This window comes from Trematomus bernacchii, unplaced genomic scaffold, assembly GCF_902827165.1.
Source record: "Trematomus bernacchii unplaced genomic scaffold, fTreBer1.1, whole genome shotgun sequence".
Lineage (NCBI taxonomy): Eukaryota > Metazoa > Chordata > Actinopteri > Perciformes > Nototheniidae > Trematomus > Trematomus bernacchii.
The window spans coordinates 1,639,500-1,659,328 of NW_022987469.1; the positions used below are offsets into that span (position 1 = coordinate 1,639,500).

Below are 19,829 nucleotides of genomic sequence, written 5' to 3' on the forward strand. Positions count from 1 at the left end.
TCCGGTGTTTTCAATTCCTTTCTTAATTTAATAGAGATCCAGCCTCATCCAACGAACGGCGCGTAGCAGAGGTATTCTACTCCTACAAGTGGTGACTCCCGACGTTTGTGAGCTGATCTCTAGAAAGGAACACCGACAGCCAGGGGACAGAATCCAGTCCAGGGGGAGGACAAAGAGACACTGTTGACAACTGCAAGCGCGCTATACACAAAAGGTGAGCAGACACCTGTTTTGAATATCAAAAATCTGTGATTGATTATACTAAAACTTTAGAGTTGTCAGCAGCGTTCTCACTGTTCTTAGTCACGGTGGGAAATACAATACATATTCTAGTTAAATTAGATTATTAGTGCTTAGAGAAGGGTATTCAGTCCTGGATCTAGAGCAAAAATAGTGTTTGAGTGTGGCGGGTAGATCCCAGCCCTTCACTCACTAAATACGAAGGCTGCAAGGCTAGAAAAAGAGGGTTAAATTCCCCGCAGATCATGATAAGATTGATTAATGCGGTTACCTTGCAAGCGCTTTAATTAAAGATTACTTAGGTGTCAAAATAGGGTTAAATTCCCCGTAGGTCAATATAACATTGATGAATACGGTTACCTCGCAGTGCTTTCTTTAAAGACTGTAAGGCTGTAAAAGAAGGGTTACATTCCCCGCAGGTCATGATCTGATTGATTAATGCGGTTACCTTTCGTGGTGCTTTAAATGTATAAAATGTCTGTAATTGTTATATGGTGGGTGATAGAAGAGGAGAGAGACGCGACCTCCAACTAATTATTTGGAACGACCGGCTCTCATCACAAAACTGTTGTGGGGATAATCAGGCTCATTAAACGTGACGATAAAGAGATTTTGTTGACTGAGTTTTTAACTCTTGACCTGAAGTCGCAATCACCGTGAGGAGATTGTAGAAGCTTACTTCTGGAAGTCACGCTATCTGTTGAAATAAACATCGCACAATAATAATTTGCCTGACTGTGATATGATAAGGTATGAGAAGCTCTGTGTGATTTTTTTTAAGTCAAATCTGTGTAATACTTGAGAGACAGAGAGCAACAAGAAGGTGGTATAATGTCTGAGACCCTACCTCCACCCTATGGAGATAATGGCTCACGAATGCCACTGATGAGTATCCCATCTAATACTCCTAAAGGAAAACGCATTGTTAGACCTGATATTCAGGGATAAGGAATGTTGGAAATAGTAATGGAAGATATTGAAAATCTTAAACTGGATCAACCAACCATGTTAGTGAACCCTGCTAATATGAAGCTAAAACATGTAGAATGAGTAGCAGCAGCTCTGGCAAAGACAATAGGTCCTAGCATGCAAGCACAGAGCGGTAATATGATAAGGGCTATTAAACTGACCCTTTTTGGAAATGGGATTTTCCGTTACACAACAGAAGACTCAATTCAGGTCTTAAAGAACGCTTTACAAACAAGTCAGGGAGTGTTAAATGTGGAGCTATGTTGCTCAAAAGGGAACTTACACTTTTGGGAAGAGATCTATCACTTTCTATGTCCTGAGGTGCTGCAGATTCAAAGCAGCATACAGGGTCAAAGACAGGCGTGACCTCTGGAGAGGAAGAAAATCTAAATCTGAACAGACCACAGAGCCCATTAAAAGGTTTTATGGCCTCTACAATGAGAGGAAGATCTGGAGATTGTAAGGAACTCTCCCTGAATATCCACCCCCACACCATTGAGGGGAAGAGTGTTCCTTTCACCAATAAACAAATCATCTCTTAACCAAGTCAGATTTCAAAATAGCCATACCTCAAGTTGTTAAGAAAAGAGGGAGATTCAAAAGGTTATCAATAATTGCCCAGTATATTAAATAAATACAAACGGACACGTATCAATATAAGTCAGATAATGTAGACGAGGTCAATCGTGGAAGAAGGCTGACATTTAATGCCTGATATATAAGTAATAGTAATAATAAATATATAGCTGATATTAAATAACTGATGTATAAGCCTCGATATTTCTGAAAATAGGAACACCGTTAACGGCGTTCTATTTCAGTAAAAGGGGGAAAAGGATGGGATATACATCAGACAATATGTATGTGAGATTATTACGTTTTGAGGAGAAATTTATCAATTTAAAATACTAGTTATGGTATTTTTTGTTTTGTTTTATTTGTTGCTTTTAAGAGAAATTGATACATTTAAAATAATCTAGCTTTGGTTATTTTTTGTTTTGTTAGTTTGTTCCTTTTTTGTTTTATTTTATTTTTGTTCTATTTTTGATTTTTATTTTGATTTTTGATTTTTATTTTTGATTTTTATTTTTTGAGATGATTTCAAAACCATATTTCCAGCAACTTAAGGGCTTGGTATGAGACTTCTCCATACAGGCTGCTGACGTCAAAAGGGGGACCCGAGAAACACAAGGCCAACACAGCAGATTACGTCTGGTTGGAGGGGACCTCCCATGCCGTTCGCCTAGATGGAAAGGGAGACAACTGGTACCACTGGAGCCAGTGTGCGGTCGGGAAAAACACCTGCGAGGACCCTGGACGACATCAGGACAGAGTTGGCCCTCGTCGCGAGGACCCTAGACGACATCAGAACAGATCTGGCTCTCGTCAAGGCAGTCGACCCAGGAGGCGCCATCAGCGGGCCGGAGGAGGAGGATCAGGACATCTCTCCAACAGTCGACCCAGGAGGCGCCATCAGCGGGCCGGAGGAGGAGGATCAGGACATCTCTCCAGCATCGACCCGGAAGCCGCCATCAGCGGGCCGGGGGAGGACAATCAGGCCACATCTCTCTAGCAGGCACCCCAGAAGCCGCCGTCAGCGGGCTGGGGGGACGAAGATATGGCAAACCAAGACGGCACAGGGAACTCCATTTCCCGCTGAAACAGGTTGATATAGCCGGTGTGGAACTTTGTCTGAACAATCCATTTTTTTTGAGGAACTTTCAACTTTATTTTTATATCCCATAATGTAAGGGATTTGTATTTTTTATTCTACAGAACTATGTGTTACCAAAAGAGGGAAAAGTATGATAATGTCTTTTCTGATTTCTGTGGCTACTTTTATTGCCATTTTGGTGACATGTGGTTGTTGTTGTGTGCCTTGTATCTGCTCACTGTGTGTTAGACTCATCAGTTCCACCATTGAGGGAAGAGTAAAGATGACTCAGCTGACAAGGACTTTGCTTTTTAGACATATTTTATTCTCCCTCCACTGTCATAATAAGTTGTTGTTGTGGACTGTTCCTAAAGGTTTAAAGTGCTCTATATCCCAACTTCTGATGGGTTTATATAAATGTTGGGACAGACACAGTAAGAAGAAAATTGACAGTGGTAATGTTTCAAATGCTATATGTTGATCTCGTGAGGTGAGATCAAAAGAGGGATTGAAGTAAGAAGATATGATTCTACACTGTATTGAAGTAAACATGTATTGTTTGAACTGTTTTATGTAATCACAACGGTTTGGGTAATTATATATAGAATAGGAATGTTATTCTCACTTTCAAACTCACTGACTTAGAGATTCTGTGTTTCACACACCAACATTGATCCTTATCACCACTAAGAGCCAGATGCTGTTTCTAAGTCGTTAAAGACATCGTAAAATAAGAAAAGATCCCCTGGAAAAGGTAGGGAGGGGAGATCGGGACGGAGATAACATTGACTTTTGACCTAGTGTGGTTTGGGGTCTCACTCTGTTCGAAACTCTGATTGACCTCGGCCAGAAGCGAATCCAGCCAATCAGGACACTTGGAGGAGGTGGTCAGTTTAAACAGCTCCTCCCCAGGGCTTCTCTGATTCGCTTGGGAGAAAAGTGGGAAGGAAGAATCGACAAATCTCCGCCCCAAAGACAGATAGAAATACTGACGTTTGTGTGTGTAAAATTGCTTTTGGGTTTGGTGAGTTTGTTGGTTCCGATATCTGTGTCCGCATCGAATCACAAACTTGAAGTCCAATTTCTTCTCGTTTGATGAGTTTGTCTGGTCCCGATGCATTTATCCGCATCGCATCACAAATCTAAAAGCCCGGGGTACTCGAGTACTCTGTATAACTTGTATATGTGTTTGGTTTCCTACTAGAAGTAAACTCAGATAATTTGTTATAACTTTGATTCCGGTGTTTTCAATTCCTTTCTTAATTTAATAGAGATCCAGCCTCATCCAACGAACGGCGCGTAGCAGAGGTATTCTACTCCTACAATGCATAAAAACCTTCATAACACACAAGGGGACGGGTAATAACCGGAAAAGCATGACATGGGAGCTTTAACATTGGGGTCTATGGAAATTGCTCCTTTCTGCAGTCATCGCCTATCGGCCAATATATGAACTGCAGTTTGTGGCACTTCCGTATTGGCGTCCCGGCTCTTCCCCTGAGTTTGCCGCTTGGTTGGGATTCCCTCTGACGTCCCTCTCAGGGGCGTTGCCTGGACCTGAAAACATTCGGGGCTTAGCCCACAGTGGCGGCGGCACTACAGTGGCATTTTTTACTGCAACACTCCCCACACGCACACACACAGTACACCCGCGACTGTTACAATGAAGGCTCGATAATCAGCTCACGGCATATAGGCAGGGGTAAAGTGGTATTTTTTATGAGTGGGGGGCTCACCTCCTCTAGGGGGGTCCGGGGGGATGCTCCCCCGGGAAGATTTTTTTTTAAATATTGAGGTTAAATGCATCAATCTGGTGCACTTTGAGAGCAAAATGAAGAGATCTATGGATACATCTCTCAACACCCATATGAAGCAGAACTGTAAACAGATGTTCTTTTTCTTTATGGATATTTTACTAATCACTCCCTTTTTAAACTCTATTCTTGTTTTACTGCCATATAGTATTTCATAACTGTTTTTCCTTTATTCTCTTTTTTTTAATAACTATAATGATCATATGAAGGTGTGCCGCGGAAATAATCTTTTGAATAATTTGTGACCAAACCGTTTGAGACCCACTGAGATAACTTAGACTAAAGTTAAGTATCTAAACACTCAGAGTCCTTTAGCTCACCTGAGTCTCTCAGTCTGAGAGGAGAGGACTCTCCTCCAGCTTCTTGTGGAACAAACAGCTCCTTATGTCCGTTAGTGCAGCTAGCTAACCAGATGCTAACAACACGTCCATGCTGACGGTCCCTCCCTCCCCCTCTCTCCCTCTCTCCCCCTCTCTCTCTCTCTCTATCACACTAAATGCGCTATTGCCACACACACACACAGAGCAGAGCTTGAATGACACAAGCACACGTTTTTTCCATGCAACTCTCTGATTGGTCTGGTGTCATGCCTCTGTTGCATTCACTGAACACGGGAAATTACAGTGCTGCCGTCCTCTCGTGTCATGATGAGGTTCACGTAAAGCACGGTTAATGTATTATATTATTGAGGGAGAATTGTCCGGGGCTACAGAAAAAACATTCGGGGCTAAAGCCCCGGATGCCCAGGCCAGGCGACGCCACTGGTCCCTCTGACGTCCTGCTGTTGATCAGTTGTAAAGATGGAAGAGATGATCGTTGTGGCTGTGAGTGGGTTCCAGGAGATTTACGATACAATGTCGTATATCTACCGGGACCGCAACAAAAAGGAGCTGGCTTGGAGGAGAATAAGAACCCAGACACGACGGTGTTTGTTGCTATGTTTGTAGGACTTCCACAGAAGGTACAAAGCAGCAATAGTTGTTATATCCTCCATAGTCAAGGACAGAAATAACCAAAACGATCTTGCATGGAAGTGTAAACAACCTCAACTGTCCGTCGACGGTGCGGCGCGTCAACGGTATGTCTGTTTTGAATGACGCGATAAAACAAACTGCAAGCCGCGGTGAAACTGCAAGCCGCGGTGAAACTTGCGCGATTGGAGCGATGCGAATATTTGCATTGCGTCCAGTGTGAACGCAGCATAACTCAGGGGTGCCCAAGCAGTCGATCGCTATCGACTGGTCGATCGCGGGGAGATTCCCAGTCGATCGTGAGATGTGTCTAAAAATAGAACAACAATATTCTGTTTTATCGTTAATGTCCTATAACATAATCTTCCTGTGCCAGAATAATAGAGTGGCGAAGTCACGCCCATCTACTTCCGGTCCATGGGACCTTATTTCGGAAAAATGTATTGTATTGTATTGTATATACATTATTGTATTAATGTATTGAAGTCAATGGAGAGAGAAAACGTATCTTTCGATCCCGTTTGAATTGTGCCATGAATTACACATATGATGTTTGTCAATCTTAAAAAATAAAAAAAGTCACAGTTTGTCGTAAAACTGTTGAAATATAAGACTATGAAAAATATGCAACTAGAAAGACTACAAATCCCAGAGTCGCGTAAGTGATGTCACAATTGTTTTCCTCCACTAAAATAGAGATAGCTAAGATAAGATAACGCCATATAGATAGAATCTATCTATATGGCGCTGGCTAAGATAAGATAACTTTAACAAGATGCCTGTGTGCTTAGTACCAGGTTGTTATCATACCAGCAATGGGTCTTGCTCGTTCTTTTGCTTCCCGTCTGATGAAAGGACCAGGAGTGGCTTGATCAAGTTAGCTACCTAGCTAGTAGCTAGCACGTTAGTTAGCATTACAGCCTTGTCATTTTTATTAGCCTTAACATGAAGTAACATTAAGTAACCCAAAATGTTAAACAGTAAGAGTAGTAGTCATATTTCGTGAACCCTTTGAAGAGTACTGTCACCGGTGTGATCATTCTATAATACACAATTTAAGCCCGGGGGAGAAATGCTAACGCTAACGCTAGCGATCTTTTCTACTTCATGCTATCTGCACAAATGGTTGACATTAAACATTAAAATGACCGGGCAGTTCAGAGAGAATCAAAGGAAGGCAGGCAGGCAGCTTTGCATGACATTCTTCAGGACGTGTTTCATTGTGGTGATAGTGAGGGTAGTCAATTGTTTTGTTGACAAGACAGTAGTGACGGCCATCTTGGTGACGTGTGTTGTTGACCAGAGATGTAGTTCATTGAGCGTTTCACACAAACAAATGTGTTACTTCACAGTTTTACGACACATTTTTTTTTTTTGACTTGCAAAATGATCTTTTAAATTGACACACATCATATGTGTAATTCGTGGCACAATTCAAACGGGATCGAAAGATAATCTTTCTCTCTCCATTGACTTCAATACATAATTTTTCCGAAATAAGGTCCCATGGAGGTCCACCGGAAGGGGAGGGACTTCGCCACTCTATGCACTTGAACGCATCAAAGCTTTGTGATTGGCGTGACCCCATGTGTCGGGGCGTGGATGGTGGGCAGTGGGCACTAGTTAGCTGACGTTGTCCGTGTCAACAGGAGTGACAGTCCGCACACACACACAAGACCGCAATTATGGCAGAAGCAAAAAAGCCCAAAATATATCATTTTCACTCCGAGTGGGAGGATGATTATTTTTTAGATTATTCCAATTCAAAGTCCATCTGTCTCATCTGCAATGCGAGCGTGGCTTTACCGAATAAGGGGCAGTTCAAAACGGTGCACAGACGGAATACCCTCCTAATTCTGCCCTAGGCTCTTCTGTTCGTTGCGTGCATATGTAACAGTTAAACATGTGAATACATAATTATAAGTTTGTGAATGTTTAATTCATAATAAGTTGTGAATTTTAAGAGATGAGATTGTTTCATTTAATATTTTATGTTTTGTTTCCCGTGGGAACACGGTCCTGTTGCACATCTTTTTTTACTTCCGGTAGCCTATGTATTTTCCACCCTCCACGGACTGGCCAACTGTAGAATCTGGAGAATCACAGAACAGCCGGTCGTTAAGGGCCGGCTCGATTCGCTGACGGCCGTCACCGCCCTTCATTTTTTATGTTTTTAAAAGGCATCATTGAAGTTGCACCGACAGAGGTCCGCCGTTTCCCCGCAGCGAGGCTCCCCTCAGTTGACAGTTCGCTAGCACCCCAGCACCCCCCCCCTCTCTATTTGGACTGGTAGATCTCGGCAGACTGGCAACTTTAAAAGTAGCTCTTGGTTCAAAAAAGGTTGGGCACCCCTGCTCTAAGTGCTCATGCGCATTCATCATGCCGAATGTTGTTTTTATTACTAGACTGCGTTTACAGAATCAGAGAGTGAGTGGGAGAGAAAATCTGCAGTATGGTAATATTTATCTGTGAAGACAACACAAGTGGATGTTAGGACTCTGCAGACACCACAAAACATGGAGGACACGGAGGAGTAACTCTCTTACACAAGACTGGAGATTCAGTGTTTCTGATTCAAACTGAGGCGTGTGGCGCAGTGGATAGAGCGTTGGTGTTCGGATCAAGGGAGCACAGGTTAAAACCCCACTGCAGTCAGCATGTCGTTGTGTCCCTGGGCAAGACACTTCACCCCAAATTGCTCCTGTGGGGATTGCCCACAGTATTGAGTATGTAAGTCGCTTTGGATAAAAGCGTCTAACTAGTAACATGTAATGTAATGTAATGTAATGGACTGAGGGAGTGAGACCTCCACAGTGTGAAACCACAGGAAAGTGAACAAGTTCCTTTATTATTACATCACACACTGCTGACGAGCATTCTTTACACAATATTAACTTTGGTGGGAAAAGGGTTGAGCAAATCTTAGTGTGAACTTTGTAATAATAATAATAATAATAATAATAACAATACGTTTATGTATTATAGCACCTTTCACCGAAATAGAATTCACAAAGTGCTTCACAAGTAAGAACAAAAGTTAAAATAAAGACCACAGAAACATGAATACAATGTAAAAAGATAGGTCTTCAGTCGTTTAAAAGCTTCTACAGAGACTGCAGAGCGAATGACTATAGGGAGAGCGTTCCACAGTGTTGGAGCACCACCTGAAAGGCACGGTCACCTTTAGTTTTCAGACAAGACCGTGGGACAGCCAGTAGGCCCTGGTCTGAAGACCTAAGTGACCTACTGGCGATGTAGGGATGGAGAAGGTCACTTATATATTCCGGTGCATTTCCACGCAGGGCTCTATATGTAATAACCAGAACCTTAAAATCAATTCGAAAAAGAGTTGGGAGCCAATGTAAGGATTTAAAAATGTGTGTAATGTGTGTCATCCTGCTGGACCTGGTTAACAGTCTTGCAGCAGCATTCTGTACCATTTGTAGACGGTATGAATATCATATTAAGTACTTATCAGTACGTGATTTATTATCTGCAAGGGTGGGAGGGTTACTTTAAACATGTAATCCGTTACAATAAATAGTTACGTGTCAAAACATCTAACCAGTAACATAATCTGAGTATCACAATATAAAGGAATGTAATCTGATTACTTTCTGTTACTATTGGATTACCTCAATATCAAATGCAATGCAAATAAAAACAAGAGAAAATAAATAACAATAAGATGTTTTTTACTTAAGTGTATGTAACAATGTTAACCTTAGAAAAAGAAGAAACCAACACACTTCATATCTAAAATGTAGTAACATTAAAGGTCCCATGACATGGCCATTTCTACTGATCATAATTCCATTGTTGAGGTATACTAAAATAGATTTATACTGTGCAATTTTCCAAACTCACATTGGTTTCTCATACAGCATCTCTGTAAAGTATGTGTATTCACCGGTATTCAGTCTCTGTCCTAAACGGCTTGTTGGAGCTCCTGCCCCCCCTCCCTGTGAGCCCAGTGTGCTCTGATTGGTCGCGACGTTGAGAGGCTCGTTGCTGCGAGCTGCTGCAAGGAGCGGACAGGCTTCTGTGTCGGCGATACAGCGAGAACAAGCGAAACTCATCCTGAGCACACACAAACACTCACAGCCGAAGTAAAAACAATAAGTGTGGCTTGATATTGAGTAAGAAAAAGGTTTATAACGCTGTGAGAATGGGTCTGCGGAGAGCATTTCTCCGCGATCCCAACGTAGTAGCCCGAAAAACGTTTACCCATTTAAACAGTCGTGGTAGATACCTTGTTTGTTTTAAACATCATAAATACACAAACAACAATGAATACTTACAGGTTGTGTACCCGAATCTCCCGCTGGTCCAAACAAAGTAGGAACAGCATCGTTCTTCAGTGCCCTACGCTGTACATATCCGGCATGAATCCTGAAAGGTTTGTGAAGCTTTGTTTCGTGAAATGCTGGCAGAGGGTGTGGCCTCTGGGTATTCCCACGTCAGAGTACCCAGGAAGTAAATGAGAAATCTCCAACGAGGCGTTCTGGGGCAGCATAGACAGGTCTTTTCTGTGTTAGAGTTTTACTCGCTACAGGGTGTACTTTGAGGGTTTTTGACTCTGCAGACCGTTTACATGCATAAAAACCTTCATAACACACAAGGGGACGGGTAGTAACCGGAAAAGCATGACATGGGACCTTTAATAGTTCACAAATGCTTTTTAAGCTTAATACATTAATCAAAAGCAAACTATATATTGTTTTCCTAAATCAGGTGCCCACCTACTGCAAAATAAATACATTTAATATAAAGATGAATTAACGTAAATATAAACCATAAAGAAAATTCATTCAGTACGCCTTCCTGTAATATATCCATTTATTTCGGAATGTATGGTAACGCTGTAATCCTGCTATCAATCTCTATATATATTTTTTTTCATGTAACAGTAATCTGATTACTGTTTTTTTATGTAATTGTAATCGAATACAGTTACCTTTTTTTTGTATCCGGATTACATAATCCTGTTTCATGTAATCCGTAACTCCCCAAGCCTCATTATCTTTCTGCTTTCACTTGAACCAGAGGCCCTTGCTGCCTTTGTGTGCACTGAAATGGGTCATGAGAAAGTTTGATTAGGAAATGATATCCTTATTGTGTCATATGTTCCTGTTTATAGCACGAACCGGGTCTGATATGCAAGCCAGAGTCATTAGTCCTGAGAAGCCAGGACCTCACATATCAGAGGCTGGGCGGCAGGTCAGAGATCTGTAAGTGCTTCAGTGAAATCCTCCAGGGTGCACACTTCCACAGCTCCTGGCTTCACTTCCTGCTTCATTGTGTGGCTTCATTAGAACTGAGGTCAAGATGAATGACAGTATGAGTAATGTAAATCATTATTGATGCAGTTCCAAAGAAGCCTTTCAAACAAATTACATCAGACCTCTTTCTTTAATACCACAGACCTCAGGTATTCATCTAAACTTTTTTTTTGCGCTGGTTTAAAGCGATTGAGAAAGAAGACGGTTGATCTTGAGCAACAGCTGCACCTTTTCCTGTGTGTGTCAGCTGAAATTATTACAACATTTTTACAAAGGATCAAGTAGCCTGCATTCTAAAGTGTCATTTTGCTGTATGAATCCAGTACTACAAGTGAAATTACTTAGTGGTTCCTACCATTTAAGCGCTTTGAGCACCAGGAAAAGAGCCATATAAATCACATTTATTAGGGTCTGAGACCAGAGGTCGGCGAAGACCCTATTGTAATCGCTCGCGCTGCGAAACACACACAAAACAGGGAAAACGACCGGTGTTGTGTCAAATTATGCACCCCCACCGTGAAATGCACCCCATGTCACGGGAACGCGCATTTCTAAATGAAACGTTTAGACCTTAAAAAATGCTTAAAACGAAAAGTAAACATCTAGGGTTTTTTTAATGGTAATTTTCAGACTGTGAGTCGTTTAGTGGTAGCTCATATAGTCTTGATTCTTGTGGTTAAACTTTTCGCTCCGTATTTTGATGGTAGTGGTGGTACAAAGTGCTTGAGGGTGGGATTAATAGAAACATATTTTTGGGGGGGGTGCTTTTTACGACAGGCCTGGTTGCCACGATATGCACCGCCTTGCTATCTCTGACAATAAACGTGTCACATACATGAAACTTGCTCGAATTATGCACCCCCGCCGTGAAATGCACCCCCCCAAAACATATGTTTCTATTAATCCCACCCTCAAGCATTTTGTAGGGTATAGTTGTAGGACTAGTACCAATACATGGAGCAAGTTTCATGAATGTGACCATTTTATTATGTAAGATAGCAAGGGGTGCATAACGTGGCATAAATATGCTGACAAAGACTATGTAACATTTGTAAACATATATTTTGATTATTATATGACAAATATGTAAAATTAAACAATACATTTTAAAGCATGTGTATACAGACAGGACGTCACAATTAAATAAAAAGATATATTAAATAAAAAAATAACTGAAAAAGAAGTGACGAATGAATGCAAAATCCAGGATTCGACACCCCATGTTTCAATATGTATTGTGTGCTATACTGATAATAACGACACACTCTATCTTACTCTCACATACTTTACTTGTAATGTTCCAAAAGATACAATGCAACATCCTAGCCGTGCTAACTTCAGAACTGACGCTCATGCCTGGTCCCTCGGCTCATGTCGTCCCCTCGGGCCACCTGTGCGTCAACAAATAATGTCTCCCTGGCCAACGTATATTGCAACACCCCAACCATCAAAATACGGAGCGAAAAGTTTAACCACAAGAATCAAGACTATATGAGCTACCACTAAACGACTCACAGTCTGAAAATTACCATTAAAAAAACCCTGGACGTTTACTTTTCGTTTTAAGCATCGTTTTAAGGTGTAAACGTTTCATTTTCAAATGCGCATTCCCGTGACAAGGGGTGCATTTCACGCCGGGGGTGCATAATTTGGCACAACACCGGCAAAGGCACAGAAAAGGTTAGGAAATTATGACTGCACATAGTCCGCATGATTGATATCCGTACGATCTAAAGCCCCACGCTATCTGCATATTGTATTTTAAAGTGCACATTTTAATTTAAACTTCTTATGTTTATACATTTCTTCATTTAATAGTATCTTTTTATTTGTTGCACATTCTAAATTTAACTTTGTATATTATATCAATATTTGTATTCTGTTATTCTTTTATTTATATCATTTAAATATGGAGCAACTGCCAATTTTCCCAGGATAAATAAAGCATTATGAATGTGAACTCTGACTCCTTTGTCTTCAGTCTTGTTTTCTTCACCTGTGTAGAAGTACCAGCAGGTATTTTATTGCTACCTGATTTATAGAATGAAATTAGCCTACATTGTAAATCAGAGGCTGTACCTAGATTGCCTATATCTAAAAATGGAGATCCTTTACGTTTTGAACATGGACAAAATCACATATTTTACTGACACATTAAGCAGAGCATTACGCAGAGGAACAGCTTCCTGAAACTCTCAGTATTGTGTCATTATAGCACCAGGGAGATAAATATCTCCTGCATAGCTGAGAAACCAGATACACTCCACATTCTGCTCTGCACACCCATTTCTGCATCTTCAAAGTACAACATTTGCTTATTTGGGAGAAAAACCCTGCAAACCAAATAATCGATCATTTATGGAATTGCATTTGACTCTAATCACATAATCTGTGCGTTAGAAAATGCGCTGCAAGTGGATTGTATCCCGTAGGGCCTACTGAACTCCGGTTCTGATAAGACACCAGGAACGACTGTTTTAATTCCTCTGACCTAGATTTAGAAGTTAGGCTACGTCCCAAAATCACAGGCAAGACCACCTCGGTCTGCTTAAGGAAACTAATCTCAGAGTGGCTTAAAACACCAGCTGCCTTTGTATCACTGTTTTTATATGGTGGCCGACCTGCAACAACAGCCCAAAACACTTACACAAACACTATAGGAGAAACGCGCTACACTTTCGAAAATGCTGTGACGCACACAGCTGGGACCTGAGCGCTTGGTGATGTTCAGGATTATAGACAGGGGTGCACATAACTGGTACGCAGGTACGCATGCGCGGCACAAATCTGAATTGCGTAACGTCACTTGTGTCACTACGCGCCTTTGCGTACCTCAAAACATCAAAACAAAACACATATTTCGTCTACACGTGTTTCTTGTCAACACTCAATGGAGTAAACTACTAGGCATGTCAAAAAACCCAAAGACATTAAGCAGCTACGTTGCCGTTTCGCTCCCTGCAAAAAATCTTTCTATGACTGATTGAACTGGAGCTGGGTGAGCCGCGCAGGACATAACCGACGGACCTGTGAAGCTTTCCAGGGGGCAGAGGCTTAGATCACTGGACGACAGAGTTGGTCGCCGTGTGCACAGACAGGGTTAACGTCGGTATAAACAACAGAATTGTGCCAAAAGTCCGCCAACTGGCTGCGGTGGGAGACTCCCCTGTGCACATTCTGTGCCCCGCGCACACACTGGAGAACTGCGCAAAATCATCTGATCACAACGTTCACGCTCTGTGGTCAAGCTGCTGCAGTTTTATTTACACCAAAGTGGAGTGAAACACACAGCTGCAAACTTACTCAGGGTGTTATGGAAGAGTTTGAAATCAGACAGAGGTGGAAGAAGTACTCAGATCTTGTGTAGGAATACTCTGTTACAGTAAAAGTCCTGCATTCAAAATGTTACTCAAGTAAAATTAGAAAAGTATTATCAAAATATAGTGAAAGTAGAGACAGTAAAAGTAGTCATTGTGCAGATTGGTCCATTTCAGAATAATATATATGATATGTTTTATAATGATTGATCATGAAAGTGTTCTCAAAGCTGGTAAAGGAGCAGCTAGTTTGAATGACTTTGTATACTGCAGGGTAGCTTGTGAATTTACTCCAGGTGGAACTAAAGTCTGATTTAACACTTGATTAGATTTCACATCATTCATCCACATCTGTAAAGTAACTAAAGGTATTAAATACATGTAGTGGAGTAAAAGTAGAAGTATAAAGTAGCATAAAATAGAAATACTCAAGTCAACTACAAGTATCTCAAAATTGTACTTGAGTAAATAAGTGTGCTTTGTTACTTCCCACATTTGAAATCAGATATGACTTCAAGTCATGTGATCATTTCTTAGTATTTGATCCTTCAACTTGGCCTCAGGAAATGCAAGGACTTCACAGTTTTGGCAACAAGTTTTGGAGAAAGCAAATCGGAGGCTTAAAAAGAGACAGGGAGGTGCATCTTCATCATCTTCATCATCTAGCATGCAAGAAGTGTAAATTGAGGACAGTGAAGGAGACACTGAGGAGGACCACGCTTCGTGTGGGGTGAGTACCAAACGCTGTCTCTTGGTACTCATCTGAGTAACTCACTAAAAAAGTTATGTGCACCCCTGATTATAGAGCTGGACAACTGTCTCTGTTGGCATAGTCAGTATTTTTCATAACTGTAAGTGTTTTGACAGTATATTTAAAATGACTAGGTTAGCTACGTTAGCAAACTAGCTTATAGCAGATCTTTAAAAATATCGGGAGGGATAATGTGATCACATTAATACAATTAGACGATAAAACATTTTAGGTAAGTTTCCAACAACAGTGAGAGTTGGCCAACTTTCAAAGTATCCAAACTGCTTCTGGAGGAGGAACCCCGTATCAAGTGGAGCCTCAGATCCCAATCCCAATCCCTACCCTTAATTTAGAATGCCAATTAAACAATCTTAAATCTCAAAATCATCTTGTTGATACTACAAAAGTTCCCTCTTTTTCCTGTGAAGGTGATTGTTAAGCTTTCTGGCAGTTTGAGCTTGTAACCGTTCTGTGTCAAAACCACACAGACTTCCTGTTCAACAGATAGCGTGGAAATGTTTGCCATGCCTGCAACCTAAAATATGTAAATAACCTGCATACAGTGTGAGGTGTAACCAAGAGCAAAAGTTCCCTGTGTTCAAAATTGAGTTCTGGTTTCCTTTGAAACAATTTCCAAGTAATATTTTTATTTCCACTAAATCTTATTAAAGCTAATTCAATAATTTTGGGTTAATCGATGAAGTTTTAAGAGGCAGTATCTAGAGGTGAGGTCTGTCATGGCCGTTTAAACAGTGGACCTGCTAACAGTAGAACTGAGTCATCAAACATGATGTTTAGAGACAGGTTATAAAGACATTTGGAACAGCCCTGTGTTTCACTAAAGTATGTTTACTATTGGTGTTTTCAAACCAGCGGTGATAAGTAAATAATTCACATTTATTTCTGCTTTGTACTGAAGTGCTTTTTTTGAGGTACCTGTAATTTACTCTTTTTTTTTCAATGACTTAAGAGATTTCAGCTCAGAAGCTGCTGCTTCTTCAAGTCCCTACCCCTAACCACAGATCCAATCCATAAACAATCATGAGTTTCAGCCATATATGTATAAAAACAGTAGCCAGTTTATTATATCTACATGAAAATGTCCTGTCTAATACACAAGTCAGTAAGGATTCTGTTTGCCTTATCTGATCAAAATGGGCTGGACAAAATAACAGAAACACATATTTGTATAATGCAAAACAGTTTAACAGTAGCACAAAATGATCATAAAGAGGAATGAACACTCTCTTAAATGCTTTCATAAAAACGTAATATATATTAACCTGTGTATAATTATCTAACACTATAGTACAAAACAGTATTTCCTTTAGACAGGCGGCCCTCTGCACTATAAGTGTATTAATTTGTGACTTGAACACATGAATACAGGACGGCGTATTAATTGTATTTTTACTGCGGTTTAGAATATTTCCTAATTCTGTACTGGAACTGGAAAAGGAACTGCAACAGTGAAAATCACTGTTGCAGTTCCTTTTCCAGTTCCAGTTTCTCTAAACAAACGTGCAATTAAGAGATGTGGCACGGTCACATGCACAGTGGAATTTCAATCCACTGCTAAGTAGGCTATATTAAAGGCTTAATTAAAGCGCCAAGGCAGGCCCACACACTGCCATGTCCAAACATGTATTGGACCGAACGTTTCCTGCACTGTACAGAACAATCAGCTCTGAAGCACAAACAGTCACACACAGAAAGTGCAAAATATGGTCAGCGCCAAGGCGCATATCAAAAATACTTGATGCAATAGGCCTACATTAGAGCATTAAATGTGATGCAAACAGGAGCTTCAGCTGCAAAACAAACAGTTCTTCTGATATAATTCAGTCTGCAGATACAGTTTTCCAGAAGGTCATCAGATTGTCTCTGTGCCGTCGCCTTGGTGACCTGATGACTGGTACTGCTAGATAATAGACTTAATGTCCTGCCAATCATCATTCATCATACTTTGTTCCCGGAAATGTGGAAGTTCTGGCGGTGCAAGAAACACAGCGACTCACGGATTTGTGTCTAGGGTGAAGAATTGTGCGTCTAAAATCGGTCTGCGGTAACGCGCAGCTCCTGTCAGACCGGCCAGAGACATCCGGGCCCGGTTACTGACCCGGTGGATCCTCATTAGGAAGTCATCATTCCCCACGATGTAGATCAGCGGGTTTATGGCACTGTTCAGACTAGCCAGGAATCTGCCCACTTGATGTGCAATGTAGATGTTTCGGAAACTGGCGCGGCAATCCCCACTCTGTTTCAAAATCCTGATTTTCAGGTTAACATTCCGAAAGACATGGTAAGGGATGAAACAGATGGAGAACAGAATCACCAGAACCACCACCAGTTTCACACACCGCTGCTTCAGCACAGGGTTGACGTTAGATGATTTTTTGGCGAGAACCACAACAACGTGTCCGTAGCAGAGCAGAATGATCACCAGGGGGATGGCAAACCCTGTGACGGTCCAGCCGACGCTGTAGGGCAGGTATTCTTCGATCAGCTCGTTAGAGGTGGTGTCATAACACGAGTTTGTGGATTTTGGATTATTCTTGTCGAAAAACATATCAGGGAGGATCTGGATGATGACCAGCAGCCAGACCAGCGCGCTGACGGCCAGCGAGTGTCGGCTGCTGATCCTCCCCATGACCCGCATGGGGTGCACGATGCCCAGGTACCTGTAGATGCTGATGCAGGTGAGGAAGCCAATGCTGCCGTACAGGTTGAGGTTAAAGCAGAAGCGGGTCACCTTGCAGAAAGGCTGGCCGAACTCCCAGCTGCTCTTCCTTATGTAATAGTGCACGAGGAAAGGCAGGGTGAACAGGTACAGAAGGTCCGCCACCCCCAGGTTGAACATGAAGATGTTAATGTTCCCGATGTTGTTCCAGCTGTTGCACAGGCTTCTTAGTCCCCAGATGTTGGACAGCGTCCCGACCACGAACACCGTGACGAACGCGGACGGCAGGAAGGTGTGCGTAAAGTTAATGTCGATGGGCCCGCAGGGGGCCGGCGTGTTGTTCCCAGACATCTCCTGAGTCCCCACTAGCGAAAAAATCTCCATATCATTCAACTTCAAGTTTTCCACTGGATAAAAACACAGCTGCCAGCCGGCTCTCGCAGAAACTTGTGCAAAACAAAACTGAAGTGAATTCGAAAGCAATAAGATGCCCGCCCACTTCCCCGGCAGGAGACGGTGTGATACACATGCAGACTAAACACAGATCACACACAATACCATCACCGACCTGCATTCCTGTGAACTGATTTACTCCAGCTGTTTTATATGAATAACACTTTATGAAAATGTCTCGTGGACTTATTACTATCAGAATATAAAAATGTCCTGCTTCAGGTTCGGCCCTGGAAGCACTCACACACTCCCTCTTGACAAACACTGATTATGCAATAACCTTAAAGGTGGATTGTGGACCATCATTACAATCAAATGCAGAGATAAGCCAGGGCTTAATGTGTAATGTGTAATGTTTTTGGTTAAACACACAATATGTATCTCATTTTCCATGAAATATATGTGAATCAATCCAATAATTATTTAAATATTCCAAAATAATAATCTATTAAAAATTCAGCATATTTTCTATTTAAAGACTCTTTTTTTAAATAGCTTTCATGTCATGCACCCAAGTGACTCAAAATCAATGCAGCCTTGTAATACCCCGACGTGTTGAACACATCTCTTTGATTTATTTGTTCAATAGCTGTAATAATAATAATACATGACATCATTGTAATGCTGAGCTGAAGGAGGACACACCTCTTTCTTTATTGGATTATAGTGTTTTTAAAAAAAAGTATTTTTATGAAAGTTGAGCATTTTTTTATTAATTCATTTCATTTCATTTCAAACCTTTATTTAACCAGATGGTCCCATTGAGATCATAGATCTCTTTTTCAAGGGAGACCTGAAATAAGTCGTTTTTTTCAATAGCTTTCATTTCATATGACCTAGTGACCTCAAATCAAAGCAGCATTCTAAAACAACACCTGGACAAGTAGAACTCACCTCTTTCAATGAAATCAAAAATCCATCCTAACATTTGCAAATTAATACCCAGATTTAATCACTTAGATATGTGAATGTGTATGCATGTGTGTAGCTGATGGAAACTAATGAGATCACCGAGATGGAGAGTAAAGCAGAGCAAAGGGGAAATACAGTGCTGGGTGGATCTCTGTTCTGTTTGTGAACACACAACCCAAAGTGCATGATCTAATTATCATATCTATTCAGGAACCTGTGGCTGCTAACGGTCATAGAGCAGACATCATGCAAATAGTACATGAGAATATTAAGAAACAGAGAAATGAAACAACCCGGGGAACGATCTGGATAGAAACAACTTTATAAATCGTATTACTTGTTGAGTTTCCATTTACAAAACATCTGGATACATTCTCACAGATACTTTCATATCTTGTTTCCCATCCTGATTTGAATACTTCCCTCATTTAAAACCCTGGTTAAACCATCATGTGTGTATGCAGGGGGGGGGAGTACTAAGATCTTGTACTTAAGTAGAAGTACCAGAGTGTAGGAATACTCTGTTACAAGTTAAAGTCATGAATTGCAGATGTTACTCAAGTTAAAGTAGAAAAGTAATAGCATCAAAAATATACTTAAAGTCTGATTTAAGAGTTGATTATAATTCACATCATTAATTCAAATCTGTAAAGTAACTAAAGGCATTCAATTAATGGAGTAGAAGTACAATATTTGCCTCTGAATTGTAGCGGAGTAGAAGTACAAAGTAGCACAAATATTGAGATACTCATTTAAAGTACAAGTATCTTACATTTGTACTTAAGT

The 19,829-nt window shown here is 41.1% G+C and overlaps 1 protein-coding gene across 1 annotated transcript; it reads right to left on the minus strand.

Moving 5' to 3' along the window:
- Nucleotides 1–16,039: 16,039 nt before the first annotated feature.
- Nucleotides 16,040–18,458, minus strand: LOC117494007 (P2Y purinoceptor 1-like). The gene has a single exon (XM_034144631.1). The coding sequence runs from the start codon at nt 18,060–18,062 to the stop codon at nt 17,013–17,015; it is 1,050 nt and encodes a 349-aa protein (XP_034000522.1). The 5' UTR covers nt 18,063–18,458; the 3' UTR covers nt 16,040–17,012.
- Between the last annotated feature and the right edge of the window lie 1,371 nt (nt 18,459–19,829).